The sequence below is a fragment of the Carlito syrichta genome, unplaced genomic scaffold, assembly GCF_000164805.1.
Source record: "Carlito syrichta isolate Samal-C Ts95f unplaced genomic scaffold, Tarsius_syrichta-2.0.1 Scaffold304165, whole genome shotgun sequence".
NCBI lineage: Eukaryota > Metazoa > Chordata > Mammalia > Primates > Tarsiidae > Carlito > Carlito syrichta.
This window is the reverse complement of record NW_007248261.1, coordinates 125,599-139,694: the sequence shown is the minus strand read 5'-3', so window position 1 is coordinate 139,694 and position 14,096 is coordinate 125,599. Positions and strand designations below refer to the sequence as shown.

At 53.1% G+C, this 14,096-nt stretch overlaps 2 protein-coding genes across 4 annotated transcripts in view; one reads left to right on the top strand and one right to left on the bottom strand.

Moving 5' to 3' along the window:
- The window catches only part of TECR (trans-2,3-enoyl-CoA reductase), a 32,249-nt gene extending 30,919 nt beyond the window's left edge, over nt 1–1,330 (top strand). For 2 of the 3 annotated variants that reach the window (XM_008059485.2, XM_021713094.1), the window contains exons 8-13: nt 20–92; nt 181–224; nt 299–356; nt 550–638; nt 952–997; nt 1,082–1,330. In XM_008059485.2, the coding sequence (XP_008057676.1) occupies nt 20–92; nt 181–224; nt 299–356; nt 550–638; nt 952–997; nt 1,082–1,209 (438 nt within the window). In that variant the 3' untranslated portion in view covers nt 1,210–1,330. The remainder of the gene's footprint in view (nt 1–19; nt 93–180; nt 225–298; nt 357–549; nt 639–951; nt 998–1,081) is intronic. The other variant, XM_021713095.1, reaches the window with a different exon arrangement.
- A 100-nt stretch (nt 1,331–1,430) lies between these two features.
- On the bottom strand, nt 1,431–6,238 carry NDUFB7 (NADH:ubiquinone oxidoreductase subunit B7). The gene is made up of 3 exons (XM_008059484.1): nt 6,059–6,238; nt 2,004–2,172; nt 1,431–1,614 (listed from the first exon to the last, which is right to left on the bottom strand). The coding sequence occupies exons 1-3, from the start codon at nt 6,168–6,170 to the stop codon at nt 1,482–1,484; spliced, it is 414 nt and encodes a 137-aa protein (XP_008057675.1). The 5' UTR covers nt 6,171–6,238; the 3' UTR covers nt 1,431–1,481.
- Nucleotides 6,239–14,096: the final 7,858 nt, after the last annotated feature.

Here is a 14,096-nt window from a genome sequence, read left to right as displayed (position 1 = left end):
GCCACCCACTCCCTTTCAGAACTGCACCTACTACTGGGGCTTCGCCGCGTGGATGGCCTATTACATCAACCACCCTCTCTACACGCCCCCCAGTAAGTGGCCTTGGATCGTGCTACCCCCGCGGCCCCCTTCCCACCAGACCCTCCTCTCATGGGTCTCCCCTCCCTGCTTCCTCTTCAGCCTACGGAGCTCAGCAGATTAAGCTGGCGCTTGCCATTTTTGTGGTAAGGAGGCCGGGGGTCGTGACGGGGTGAGGGGACGTCTAGGGGGTTCTGGGCTGACCCTGTTCTTCCGACAGATCTGCCAGCTCGGCAATTTCTCCATCCACATGGCCCTGCGGGACCTGCGGCCGGCCGGTGAGTAGCCTGCGGAGGCCAGGGTGGGGTGAGGGGCTGGCCGAGCCCCTCCCAGTGTGTGGGAGTTACCTGAGCATGAACCCAGCCAACAGTACCTGTCAAGCACTTCAACGTGGGCCTCAGAAGAGAGCTGGACCAGACCCAGGTCCCAGGCCCTGCCCACCTGACTAGCATCTCCCATCCTGCCCCCCAGGGTCCAAGACTCGGAAGATTCCATACCCCACCAAGAACCCCTTCACGTGGCTCTTCCTGCTGGTGTCCTGCCCCAACTACACGTACGAGGTGAGGGGCTGCTGTCTGTCCCTCTTCCTCCTGGGGAGCATTCGGGGTCCTAAGTGGAGGGGCCAGCCTGCACGTGGAGCTGGAGAGTCTGGCGGCCTCTGCTCTGGAGGGTGAGAGGTGTGTGATGCTGGGCTCTGTCCTGTGGCCCCACCTCCACTCAGAGTCCTTTCAGCACTGGAGTTGGGTTCCCCCATCCTCTACTCAGAAAGCAAGGGTTGGGCAGAGAGGGCTGGCTAAGTCCTGGGCAGCCACATGCGTGGGGTGGGCGAGGCTGGACAGAATAGCTGGCCTCACCCCACCCCTCTGTCTGCAGGTGGGGTCCTGGATTGGCTTTGCCATCATGACACAGTGTCTCCCAGGTGAGCCCCTCCGCCTCCAGGCCTCAGTGGGGTCCTGTCCATCCGGGCCAGAGAACCCTTCCCTGACTCTGCTCTTGCCCACAGTGGCCCTCTTCTCCCTGGTGGGCTTCACCCAGATGACCATCTGGGCCAAGGGCAAGCACCGCAGCTACCTGAAGGAGTTCCGTGACTACCCGCCCCTGCGTATGCCCATCATTCCCTTCCTGCTCTGAGCGGTCCCCTCACCGGCCTCTGCCAAGCCTGGCTGTTGCCCCCACCCCAGTGTCGTTCTGGGGGAGGGGTGGGGGCTGTGCTCTCCCACACCTGGAATAAAACCTGCCTGCCCCAGCGGGACTCGGGCTGTTTCTTTTGCTGGGGCTGGGGGTTGGATTAGGGAGAACGGCCACACTGCCCTTTCTCCCCGCCCCCTCAGTCAAGGCAGTGAGAGGTGGGCTCAGGCTGGAAGCTTTTATTTCTCTGGTCCGCAGGGTGGGGGGCACACCCCCTATAGGGCCACCTCGGGGGCCACCTCTCCGGAACCCTGGCCTCTGGCTGCCTCTGCCTCCTTTTTCTCCCGCCTCTTCTTCCGCTGGAGCAGCCGCCGCTCGCGTTCAAACTCCTTCATGCGCTTCACGTAGCTGGGGGCAAAGCAGAAGGGTCAGCAGGCTCTTGATTAGGACACTGCCCTCCCTGAGCTGAGAAGCGGGTGGGACTGGAGCGGGTGTCCCAGAATTTGGCAAGGGGCGCCTTTGAGTAGGAAGACCTGCTTGTGGCTTGTTTGGGGTCCGCCGGCAGGAGCCAGCTGCTGAGTCCACCCTTCGCCCCCCAGTGAGGTCTGGGCCCGGAGCAGGGCCTCCCACTGGCAGCCTGGCTTCGGCCACGGCCCTGCCCCCACTCAACAGGCCCCTAGAGAGCCCTCTATGGGATTAAGGTGGGCCTGGCTAGAAGCCCGAGTGAGTTCACTGTCTTTGGCCTCTGGAGCTCCATCCTGGGCCAGGGGCTGGGGCGGGGCCGGACACGGGCTCACTCGAGGTGCTCGCAGTATTCCCAGTCGTGCTGCTCGTGCTTGCAGCCCAGGAAGTTGGGGAAGCTGTCGCGCTTGCACTTGAGCAGCTGGATGAGGTAGTGGGCGCAGTAGTCCCTCTGCTGCAGCACCAGCTGCGCGTCGTTCATCTCCTGCTGCGTGGCCACCATCTCTGCGGGGGGACAGGGCTCAGCTGGACGGCTCGCGGGGCCTCGCAGCCTCCATTCCAGGGATCCCCAGTGGGCCCATGTGCGCTGGGCATGCCCCATTCATGACTGGGCGAAGGCGGCAGAGGGTTACAGCCTCTGACAGGTGCCGTGTGGAAGGGGCCTGATGCCCAGACAGGAGAGGGCGGCTCTCCCCATCACCCCGGGGCACCTCAGTGTCCATGCTGGATCCTGTACCCCTCTCCAGGCATACCGCCCCCTTTTGCAGAGCTTAGAACTGCCTCCTCACATGCCTCTGAGCCCCTCCCAGCGTGCAGGAGGTACCTGAGCATGAACCCAGCCAACAGTACCTGTCAAGTACTTTGACGTGGGCCTCAGAAGAGAGCTGGACCAGCCCCAGGTCCCAGGCCCTGCCCAACTATCAAAATCTGACCTCAGGAGGAAGCCAACCGGGCCCCAGAGGCTCACGGCACACTCCAGCCTGTGCCCCCGCTCCTATGTCCCTTCCAGCCACCTCCATGAGCACCCAGCCCTCTCCTCTTGGCCCAGCAGGGGCCACTGAGGACGCAGCCTTTCCCGACCCCTCTCCTTGCCGCACCATCGATGGGTCGTGGTTCCAGCTCCTTCCATCCACCCGAGTGAGGTGAGACATGCTCAGCTTTGACTGCCACTCTGGGCTGGCTGCCCTCTGCTCCTGGCCGGAATCTCAGTCTCACCTGGGCCCAGTTGGCCTCTCTTGCCCTGCACCCCACTGTCTTCTACCCCACTCCAGCCCAGACACAGCTCTCAGGCCCACCCAGCACCTGGGCCACCAGCCTCTTGCCCTGCTTCCTTCTTGTCCTTCCTGCGGCTCCTCCTGACCCACCCCTTTCTCAGGTTTCCCCTCATCTCCACGGCAGCCCAGACCCTAAGCACTGGCCTCCGAGAGCCCTGTGCTTGAGCACCACCCCAGGCCTGGGTGTCCACCTGCAGCCCTCGCCGTGGTGCCACCAGCACCTTGAGCTCCGGTCAGCAATCTACACTCCTGTTTTGTCTCAATTTACAATCTGCCAGCAGGAAGGACTTCTGGAGCACCCACTGTGTGCTGAGCGCACAGAACAGAGTGTTGCAGAATAGCTGGCAAGGGTTAAGTATCAGGGAGGCGGCGTGGGTGACATAGCAAGACAACAACAACAAACTGGTTGGGTGTGGTGGCTCAGGCCTGTAATCCCAGTGTCAGGCAGGCAGTGGTGTCCAGGAGGCACAGGTGGGAGTATCACTTGGGCCCAGGAGTTTGAGACTAGTCTGGGTGATATAGCCAGACTCTGTTTCTACAAAAAATAGGTCACGGTGGTGTGTACCTGCAGGCCTGCCAGCACTTTGAGAGGCTGAGGCAGGAGGACTGCTTGAGCCCAGGAGTTCGAGACCAGCCTGGGCAACACAGCAGGAACCTGTCTCTATAAAAAAGTAACTAAAATTACCCAGGTGTGGTTGGTATGTGCCTGTACGAGGCTGAATTGAGCTATGCTCACGTCACTGCACTCCAGCCCCAGCATCCCTGTCTCTAAAATGAATGAATGAATATCAGGGAGAAAAATAAGTGAGACAGAGGAAGGACTAGCAGGAGAACCACCACCATGACAAGACAAGGAATGGAGTTTCGCAGCTGCCTTTGGGAAGTGCAGTCCAGGTAACAGAACAGGTGCAAAGGCCTTGAGGCGAGAGGACAGGCAGCAGGATGGTCCAAGGTTTTTGGCCTGAGCACAAGAAAGGATGGAGCTGCCAGTTAATGGGACAGGGAAGATAGGAAGAGGGGCAGGCTTGCGGAGAGGTCAGGGGTCCTGTTTTTGGATCCACTGCATGCAGGATGCCAGATAACACTGCGTGGAGGTGTTGGGCAGACAGTGGGATCCAGGAGTCTAGAGTCTGGGGCCAAGACCAGACTGGGGATAAAGACTTGGGAGTGTCGGCATGCGGAAGACACCCGAAGCCAGGGACTAGCAGAGACCCCAGGGAATGAACAGAAGAGTAGAGGCCTGAGCCCTGGGGCACTCCAAAGGGGAGGTGAGGTGGAGTCCTGGGGTCCAGTGAGGCAGGGCTGGACCTGTCAGTGGTTAGCTGTGCCTGATGCTGCCATGAGGTCAGATAAGAACTGAGGATGGGCCAGGGGCGGTGGCTCACGTCTATAATCCCAGCGCTTTGGGAGACCGAGGTGGGAGGATCACTTGAGTCCAGGTGTTTGAGACCAGCCTGAGCAACATAGTGAGACCTCGTCTCTACAAAAAAAGGAGCCCTGTCAGTGAGATGGTAGGGGGACAGTTGCAGGGAGTAGGGCAGGAAGGGACTTAGAAGGATAGAAATACTGATTTGCATGTTGATGGGAAAACCAATGTTGCAAGAGACAGGAACAGCTGGAGCAGAGTCCTTGGGTGAGTAAGAAGAAGGGATGGAAGGCACGAGGGGGTTCACCCACACAGGGGCATAGGGGCTCAGCCTGAGCAGAGGCAGATCAGCTGGAATAAGGGGGGTCGGGGAGGGAGAAGAGCCCGAAGGCATGGAGGAGGAAGGGAGTCCATAAGGATCCCAAGAGAGCTTTTTTGGCTGCTTCTATTTTTTTTCCATAAGAAGATGCAGAGTGACTGGTTGAAAGAAGGAGATGGCCTGGGACAGGGGTCTCGGATGGAAGGAGAGAGTGAAAGACCAGGGTAGGTAAGAGGAAGGCCAGGGAAGCCACTGGTCCACCCGTCAGCAGCACTATTTTTTTCCCCTCTCATTAGGTTCAGCTGCACAGGGACAGGGCCAAGGAGGAGGAAGAGGTGGGCTTAGTTAGGGTTTTGGTTTAGCCAAGCAAAACAGAGGAGGAGGAGTTGCTGGGTTTGCAAAACTGACCATGGGCAAAGGACGAAGCCAGGGGCAGGGGTAAGGAGGTAGGCGAATCAATGGACCGCAGGTTCAGCTGGGGCCAGGGGCTACCTGAAGCTGGGACACCAGAGTGATGAAGCCACCTCCCAACATTCTCTCAAGTTCAGACCTCTCTGCAACCCCACCACTCAGAGTCTTCCCTCTCTCAAGGTGGTCACCCACTCAGCACACTGCAAGATCTTTTGACAAACCCGGTCTCAGTGTCCCTCTTCTGCTTAAAAGCACTTACTCCCCCACGTCAGTCTGGTCCCTGCCTACTCTTCCCTCTGGGGGTCTTTGCTTCCAGCCATTGCCTCCCGGAAGCCCACCATGACACTCCCAGGAACTGCTCCCCACATCTGTCTGGTTCCACGACGGGGCTGTGGGTTCCCGACGAGGCTGTAGGTTCCCCGACGACGGTGCCCGAATCCCTCCAATTCCCTGCTGTACCCACGGAGCCCACCTTGGGACCAGGTCCAGAGTTGGTGCTGATAATGCCAATATGTGATAGGACTACATTTAAAAAAACGCAGAGCCCAGGAGGTCGAGGCTGCAGTGAGCCATGATCGCGCCACGGCACTCCAGCCTGGGCGACAGAACGGAACCCTGTCTCCAAAAAATTAAATTAATTAAAAAAAGCATCGAGCAGGGCGGTACGCGCGGCGAAGGCCCTTGTGTTTTCTTGTGCGCACCTAAAAACGGCAGCGACCTCCGGACTGCGGTACAGTGGACCTGCACCCCCGTGAAACTCTCCATGGCTCCCCACTGCCCCCAGGACTCGGCGCTGCTCTGGTTGTCCCTCCTGACCCCGGGGTCTGGTTCAGCCGTGTCCTTGGCCTGCAAAGCCCCCAATAGGGCTCACCCGCGTGCTCTGGACTCCTCTGGGCCAAGATCAGAGCTCAGCCTGAAGGCAGCGGGTGAGGTTAGAGCCCAGCCCTGGGGACCTCGGAGTTTGGGGTCCCGGCGCCCGCGCCCCACGCCCTCCGGCCGCGCCTGCGCACTGGGCCTCACCGCGCTCTTTGCGCCCGGGGAAACCGTAATCAGGTGGAAAAGTGGGCATCCGCAGGGGGTCGGGTTCCGCCGAGGCGTCGCCCAGGTAGCGCCGGACCAGGTGCGCCCCCATGGTTGCTGCCGTCGCAGGTCCCCGCGGCGGCGGAGGTCAGCTCCCTCCCACCCGGAAGCACTGCCCCATCCCTCCCGCCAGCCACGGCTTCCGGGTCGCCCCGGCGGCTGCGGGGATCATTGAGATGAACGACTCCAGAGCGCCGCTCGGTCCCGCTCGCGCCACCTGGTGGTAGGACAGAAAAATGTCAAGTGTGGCGCCTCCTCGCAGAATGTGGTTGGACCCTAGAGGGAACTTCCTTGAGTGTGGAAATTCATCTGGGCCGGGGAGGGGGGGGCCGATGTGGGCCTGGGGTCTCCCCAACACTGTCTGAGGCGCTTCTTGTAGCCTGAGACTACAGCATAAATGAAAAATATTTTTAATATTATTTTTAAAAAACAACGCTTTCTTCTAAAACATTTGAATTTCTCTTCAAAAATCTGCAAATACCGATTATACAATTCTGAATATCATAATTTTGAATACATTTATTTAAATATTTTGATTAATTAAATTTAATTTAACTAAACAAATGAAAGTTATTTATATATAAAATTATTTAAACTGAAATTTTAAATAAAACCTATTGGAGATACGCGTGTGCACGTGCACATACACACATTTTTTTCATCTGGCAAAGCATTTATTGGTCATCTATTGTATGCTGGGTCCAGTAGTTTTTTTTTTTTTTTTTTTGAGTCAGAGTCTCACCCTGTCACCCAGGTTGGAGGGCAGTGGCACCTCCCCTCCACCACAGCTTCCACCTGATGGGCTCAACTGTCCAAGTAGCTGGAACCACAGGCACACACCACCACACCTGGCTAACTTTTTTGATTTTTTTGGTAGAGATGAGGTCTCATCAAGTTGCCCAGGCTGGTCTCTGACCCTGGGCTCAGGCAATCCTCTTGCCTCACCTCCCAAAGTGCCGAGATTGCAGATGTGTGCCTCCACGCCCAGCTGGGTTCAGTAGCTATCAAGGCAAAAAAAAATCCATGAGTTGAGCGTTTTGAGTCTGATGGAAGAAAAAAAATTATATAAGAAAACATGCACACAAGTGTAGATTCAATAATTGTGAGTTATGAAGGGTCGGGAGAGAGAAAAAGGAGTGAGTGACTTTAGTTTGGATGGTTGGGGGTGGGAAGGGACTTTTGTTCCTCTTGAACACGATCACGTCACCTTTTAGGGCATACACCAGATTTTTATGCAGATTTTTTTTTTTAGGTGATATGTAATAGTTGCACACATTTATGGGATACAGAGTGATATTTTGGTACACCTATATAACGTGTAATGATTAAATCAGGGTAGTTAGCACATTCATCACCACAGACATTTATCATTTTTTGTGTTGTGGACACACAAAATTCTCTTGCCTAGCTTTTTCAAACGAAATTGTTGTTAACCACAGTTAACAGTCTGCAGAGCATGAGAATGTATTCCTTCTGTCTAGCTGTAATGTTATGCCCATTAACCAACCTCTCCTCATTCTCTTCTTCCTCTGAGCCTCCCTAGCCTTTTGTAACCACTATTCGACTTTGTACTTCTCACATAAGAGTGAGAATGTGTGGTATTTGTCTTCCTGTTTCTGACTTAGCTCACTTTACACAGTGTTCTCCCAGCTTATCCATGTTGCTGCAGATAACAGAATTTCATTTTTCTTTATGGCTGAATAGTATTCCATTGTGTATATAGACCCCATTAAAATTGTTCATTCGGGCTGAGCATGGTGGCTTATACCTATAATCCCAGCACGCTGGGAAGATTGCTTGAGCCCAGCTTGGGAGTTTGAGACCAGCCTGGGCAACGTGGTGAGATCTCATCTCTACAAAAAAAAAAAATTAGACAGGTGTGGTGGTATGCATCAGTAGCCCCAGCTATTCAGGAGGCTGAGACAGAAGGATCGCCTGGGCCTGGAAGGCCAGTGCTGCAGTGAACCGTGATTGTGCCACTGCGCTCCAGCCTGGGTGACAGTGAGACTCTACCCCTCCCCCTCCAAAAAAAGAGAAAATAAATGGAATATTGCCAAATAATGTGCTCCTTGGCCTTAAGCTACAACTGTAACACATGATGTGATAATTTGTTACTCTCTCTGGAACCCTAAATTGGAATAAGTGAAGCCATTCAATGGATGCGTAGCAGTATTGGGAAAAAATGCTTACGCAAGAATAAATAAACATCTTTCATTTGACAAGATATTGTGGATTGTGTCCTCAAACATATATGTTGAAGTCCTAACCCCCAGAACCTCTGAATGTGATCTTATTTGAAAATAAGGTCTTTGCCAATATAATTGAGTTAGGATGATGTTGTACTAGATTCATTGCTAATCAGTGACTGGTGTCCTTTTAAGATGAGGGGGATTTGGACACGAGTTTGCACGCAGGGAGAGCACCATGTAATAATGGAGGCAGAGATTGGAACGATGGCTCCACCCGGCATGGAACGTCAAGGGTCACAGACCATCCCAGAAGATGGAGAGGCAAGGAAGGATCCTTTCCCAGAGCCTTCAGAGGGGGCTTGGCCCCGCTGACATCTTGGTTTCAGATTCCAGGCCTTCAGGAGTATGAAAGAAGAAATTCCCATTGTTTTTAATCACCCACTTTTTTTTTTTGAGTTGGTGTCTCACTCTGTTGCCCACGCTGGAGTGCAGTGGTACAATCACGGCTCACTGCTACCTGGACCTCCTGAACTCAGGCCATCCTTCTGCTAAGCCTCCCAAGTAACTGGGACTACAGGCATGTGTCACCAGGTTCAGCAAATTTTGTTGTTGTTGTTGTAGAGACAAGGTCTCGCTATGTTTCCCAAGCTGGTTTCGAACTCCTGGGCCCAAGCCATCCTCTTGCCTTGGCCTCCCAAAGTACTGGGATTACAGGCGTGAGTCAATGTGTCTGACCTTTAGCCACCTACTTTGTGGGTGTTTGTTGTGGCAGCCACAAGAAGCTAATACCCCACCCTCATGCAAACAATCTCCAGCTTTGGGCCTAGATGTGTCCCCTCCCCTAAGTGGCAGGCGCATTTAGGTATGTGGTCAGCGATGGGGCACCTCCACCTGGACGTCTCTAACTTTACACACTCAGATTCCACTGCCTTGTACTCTCTCCTGAACCTGCTCTTCCCTCCGTCTTCCTGTCTGGTTCTCAGACCCCAACACTTGAGGTCTCACTTGACTCTGGTCTTTCTTTCATTCCAGGCATTCAAGTCACTGGCAAATCCCTTTGGCTTCACTGGTGAAATCTATCAGGAACAAGGCTGGGTGCAGCGGTTCTCACCTGTAATCCCGGCAATTTGGTAGGCTAAGACTGGAGGATGGCTTGGGGCCAGGAGTTCAAGGCTGCTGCAGTGAGATGTGATCATGCCACTGCACTGTAGTCTGGGTGACAAAGCAAGACCCCGTCTATAAGGGAAAATTGTTTGAATAAACACATGAATGGGTGAATAGGTTGGAGGGATCAGTCAGATGGTTATGTCAAAAGCACTCGCTGGCTGGGTATGGTGGTTTACGCCTGTAATCCGAGCACTTCGGGAGGCCGAGGCGGAAGGATTGCTTGAGCCCAGGAGTTCAAGACCAGCCTGAGCAACATTAGCAAAACCTTGTCTGCGAGCGCGCGCGCGCGCACACACACACACACACACACACACACACACACACACACACACACATTAGCCAGGCGTGGTTGTAGTCCAGCTACTCAGGAGGCTGAGGTAAGCCCAGGAGGTTGAGGCTGTAGTGAGCCTTGATGCGTGATTGTGCCTTTGCACTCCAGCCTGGTAACAGAGTGAGAAACTGAAAGTAGGTAAGAAGATGAACAGAAGTTCAAAGACAAAGTTTAAAAAAAAACAACAACAAAACACTCACTGCTTGTCATTTAGCAGGTGCCCAATTCACGCTCGCTATTATTACTTCCAAGTCACAATCTAGAACTAGAAGACTAGGCAAAGGGCCTACCATGATTTCACTAGAGGCTGAAGGGGTCCAAGCCAAGGATGACTTGGGGCGTGGTGGCTGTGGCTCATTCTGTCCTAAGGTCCCAGGACTCAATTGATCCAGCCTGGCCCGTCTTTATCCAGAGTTGCCACCTGGAGGGGATGATACTAGGGCGAGGTGATTTTAGGCAGCATGTTCAAGGGTGAGGAGGGAGCCGGGTTCCCATGGTCCATGTCCTTTCTGTCTTTTCAAAACTTTAATTTAAGTGATTAATTAATTTTCCTTAGAGAAAGGGTCTTGCTGTGTTGCCCAGGCTGGAGTGCAGCTGTGTGATTATAGCTCACTGCAGCCTCGACCTCCTGGGCTCAAGCAGTCTTTTCACCTGTATGGTGTGCTCCTGTAGCTGGGACCACAGAAGCACACCATCACGCCTGGCTTATTTTTTATTTTTTAATTTTTTGAGGGGGGGTCTGGCTGTGTTTCCTGGGCTGGTCTTGAATGCATGGCCTCAAGTGATCCTTCCGCCTTGGCCTCCAGGGCAGCTGAGATTACAGGCATGAGGCACTGTGGCCGGCCCCTTTCTGGGTTTTTCCTCTGTCAACCACCTGACAAGGAGACATCCTGTGTCCAGCACTCCCCCCCCTCCCCCCCCCACCCCCGGGAGCTCTGGTTTGCTGCCCCCAGCTTCCGCCCCTTCCCCTTCTCCCTTCCCCCACCCTCCTGTCCTGCTCCACCTAGTCTGCTTCAGGGTTGCATTAGCATTTTGTGGGCCGAACAGCCCATGAGGCCCCACACGGGACGTGGTGTGGGGAAGGAAATTCCGAGTGATGTCTGTGTCCTGTCACGGTCTGCTGGATGGGAGCGCAGATGCCCTGGGCCCTGGGTAAGTCTGTGCGAGGGGAGGAAGAAAAACAAGGTGAGTGTGGCCTCACCAGAATACCCCCAGGAAAGGCCTTGCTTCTGCCTGCAGGGCAGATAAAACACTCACCTCTAATCCAGGCCCGGTGCTAAGGACACCAGGGATGATAGCTGGCTGGTATTAGGGGGACGTGTGAGCCTGGAGGGGCCTGGCCTTGCAGGTGGCTTAGTCAGGGCTTGGCAGGTGGGAGGTCACTCAGTCATTCTGATGTCGAGTGGTGTGGGCTGCAGCTGTGCCGTGAGTCCTTGGCTTGCCACAGAGAGGGTTTTATTTTTTAATTTTATTTTATTATTTTTATTTTTTATTTTTTTGAGTTGGGAGTCTCACTCTGTCGGCCAGACTGGAGTGCAGTGGCTGCTCCCGGCCACCGCAGCCTCAATCTGCTGGGCTCCAGCGATCCTTCAGCCTCAGCCTTTCGAGAAGCTGGACCTACAGGTGCGCGCTACCACGCCCGGCTAATTTTTTGATTTATTGTAGAGAAGGTCTCCCAAGTTGCCCAGGTGGGTCTCAAACCCGCAGGCTCAGACAATCCACTCACCTCAGCTTCCCAAAGTGCTGGGATTACAGGATGAGCCACCGAGCCCAGCCAGGTTTTATTTTTTAAGTTTGTTTTATTTTTGAGTCAAGGTCTCACTCTGTCGAGGCTCACTGCAGTCTCCATATCCTGGGCTCAAGTGATCCTCTAGCCTCAGCCTCCAGAGTAGCTGGGACTGCAGGCATGCACCACCATGCCTGGCTCACTTAAAAATTTTTTTCTGGAGAGATGAAGCCTACAATGTTATTGCCCAGACTGGTCTTGAACTCCTTGGGCTCAAGCAATCCGCCTGCCTTGGCCTCCCAAAGTGTTGGGATTGCAGGTGTTAGTCACTGTGCCCTGCCTTGTTCATGATAGATTTCAACAGTGGAGCCAAAGGAATTTGCCAATGAATCGGATGCCTGGAATGAAAGAAGAACCAGAGTCAAGTATGATCCCAAAGTGCAAAGGCTTCCAAAGTGCTGGGATCACAGGTGTGAACCATTGCACCTGGCCATAAAGAGAGTTTTAAAGTACAGTTTATTAGACAGAAGAAAGGAAAACAAATGACATGTTCAAGAGAGAATGTGGATTCCTTAAGGGAAAAGACACCTTCTTTCTGTTAGCAGAGTTCTTTATATATATAATTACAACATGATGGTTAAGCAGTCTATTTCTTTTTTAAATTTATTTATTATTTTAAAGATGTGGGGTACACTTCAGCGTTAGGTATACAAATGTTTATTATGCAGATACCCTTGCTGATGAGGTGTGCCCCCCGTCCCCTGGCAGTTTTCCACTACTGCCAATCCTAGCCCCCCTCCCCTGGGAGTTTCCACTACTGCCAATTCTTTTCTTACTGTATTATGATAATTGTTCAAGGTCCACTTATAGTAAGAACATATGGTACTCAGTATTATAGACTCTAAATCCATCCAAGTTGCTATGAAGTTCATAACTGTGTCCTTTATGGCTGTGCAATATTCCATCATGTATATGTACCACATTTTTTTGATCCAGCCCTCTTTCGATGGGCAGCATGGTTAGTTCCATGTTTTTGCTATTGTGAATAATGTAAGCAGCCTATTTCTAAGCTAAACTTTGATCACAAACTTCTTTGCTTCCTTTTTTTGAGTTGGAGTCTCATTCTGTGGCCTAGGCTGGAGTGCAGCGGCGTGATCATGCTACACTATTGCAGCCTCAACCTCCTGGGCTCAGGCCACCCCGCCGCCTCAGCCTTTCAATTGGCTAGGACTACAGGTGTGTACCACCACGACTGGCTGATTTTTTTTATTTATTGTGAGATGAGGTCTTGCCATGTGGCCCAGGCTGGTCTTGAACCCCTGAGCTCAGGCAGTCCTCTCATCTTGGCCGCCTAAAGTGCTGGGATTACAGGCATGATCCACCGCACCTGGCTCACAAGTTTCCATTCTTACTGTTCTCCTCCTAAGTTTGCTTGTGTCACAAGGAACTTTTGAGATCATAGGAAGGGTTGCTGTTTAGTTGTTTTCTCTTAGAGTGCTGCACCTCAGTGCCTTCGCTAACTCCCTAGTGTCCCAGTTTTGGTCTTTGTAGTCAGTTGCCCCATATTCCAAGGTTGAGCCTGGGTTGCAGTCAGTGTATAGTTTTTTAAAAGAGTTATATCCTCCTGGGCGCAATGGCTCATACCTGTAATCCCAGGAGGCCGAGGTGGGAGGATGGCTTGAGCCCGGGAGTTCAAGACCAGTCTGGGCAACAGAATGAAACCTGGTCTGTACCAAAAAAAAAAAAATTAGAGTGTGGTGGCACATGCCTGTAGTCCCAGCTACTTGGGAGGCTGAGGTGGAAGGATTGCCAGAGCCCAGGAGGTTGAAACTGCAGTGTGCCATGATGGTGCCACTATACTCTAGCCTGGGTGACAGAGTTAGACCCCAACTCAAAAAAACCAAATATATATATATATAAAATAATAATAAAAAGAGTCGTGTCTCCATAAGACAGAGCCTAGATGCCAGGCTAGCTGGTTTTCTAGTTAGATAAACCTGCCTATGAGAAACTCACTATCCATATCTAAGCTATGCCACTTGTCCCACCTCAATTCCACAAACATTCCCTACTGTGGGGTGGGCAGCAGGAAGCAATGAGCAAGACAGACACGAATACCTGCCCTGGTGGAACTGAGCAGCTCGTGGGAAGAAGATAGGCAGTGAACAGTTGAAGAAGTGAGACGGTGCAAGGGGGACAGGGATAAGATGGTGACAAAGGCTCAGGGGGAAAATGGCAGATAGAGTTTACACAAGGGGCTGGCCTGGAGTTTCAAATAAGGCCCTTTGAGAAACTCTCTCTGACACTGGACCTAAGACTTCCTGTTGCTGTTCTCAGGGCCTTGACCCAGCCTGGGATGCTCTTCCTCCAGATTTCCATGTGATTCCTTCCTCCCACCACCTTCAGTCCATTTCAAATATCCCTTTTGCCAATAAGGCCTTTCCTGACCACTTTTAAAAAATCAGGATGGGCACAGTGGCTCACACCTGTAATCCCAGCACTTTGGGAGGCTGAGGTGGGAGGATCGCTTGAGACCAGGAGGTTGAGACTAGCCTATGGAACATA

What these genes read in the sequence shown, in the direction of transcription:
- NDUFB7 (XM_008059484.1), bottom strand. Translation starts at nt 6,170, where the DNA reads ATGGGGGCGCACCTGGTCCGGCGCTACCTGGGCGACGCCTCGGCGGAA. An exon ending in CCCCGGGCGCAAAGAGCGCG is followed by an intron (nt 2,173 to 6,058) that starts GTGAGGCCCAGT and finishes GTCCCCCCGCAG; the next exon opens with AGATGGTGGCCACGCAGCAG. An exon ending in GAATACTGCGAGCACCTCGA is followed by an intron (nt 1,615 to 2,003) that starts GTGAGCCCGTGT and finishes CTTTGCCCCCAG; the next exon opens with CTACGTGAAGCGCATGAAGG.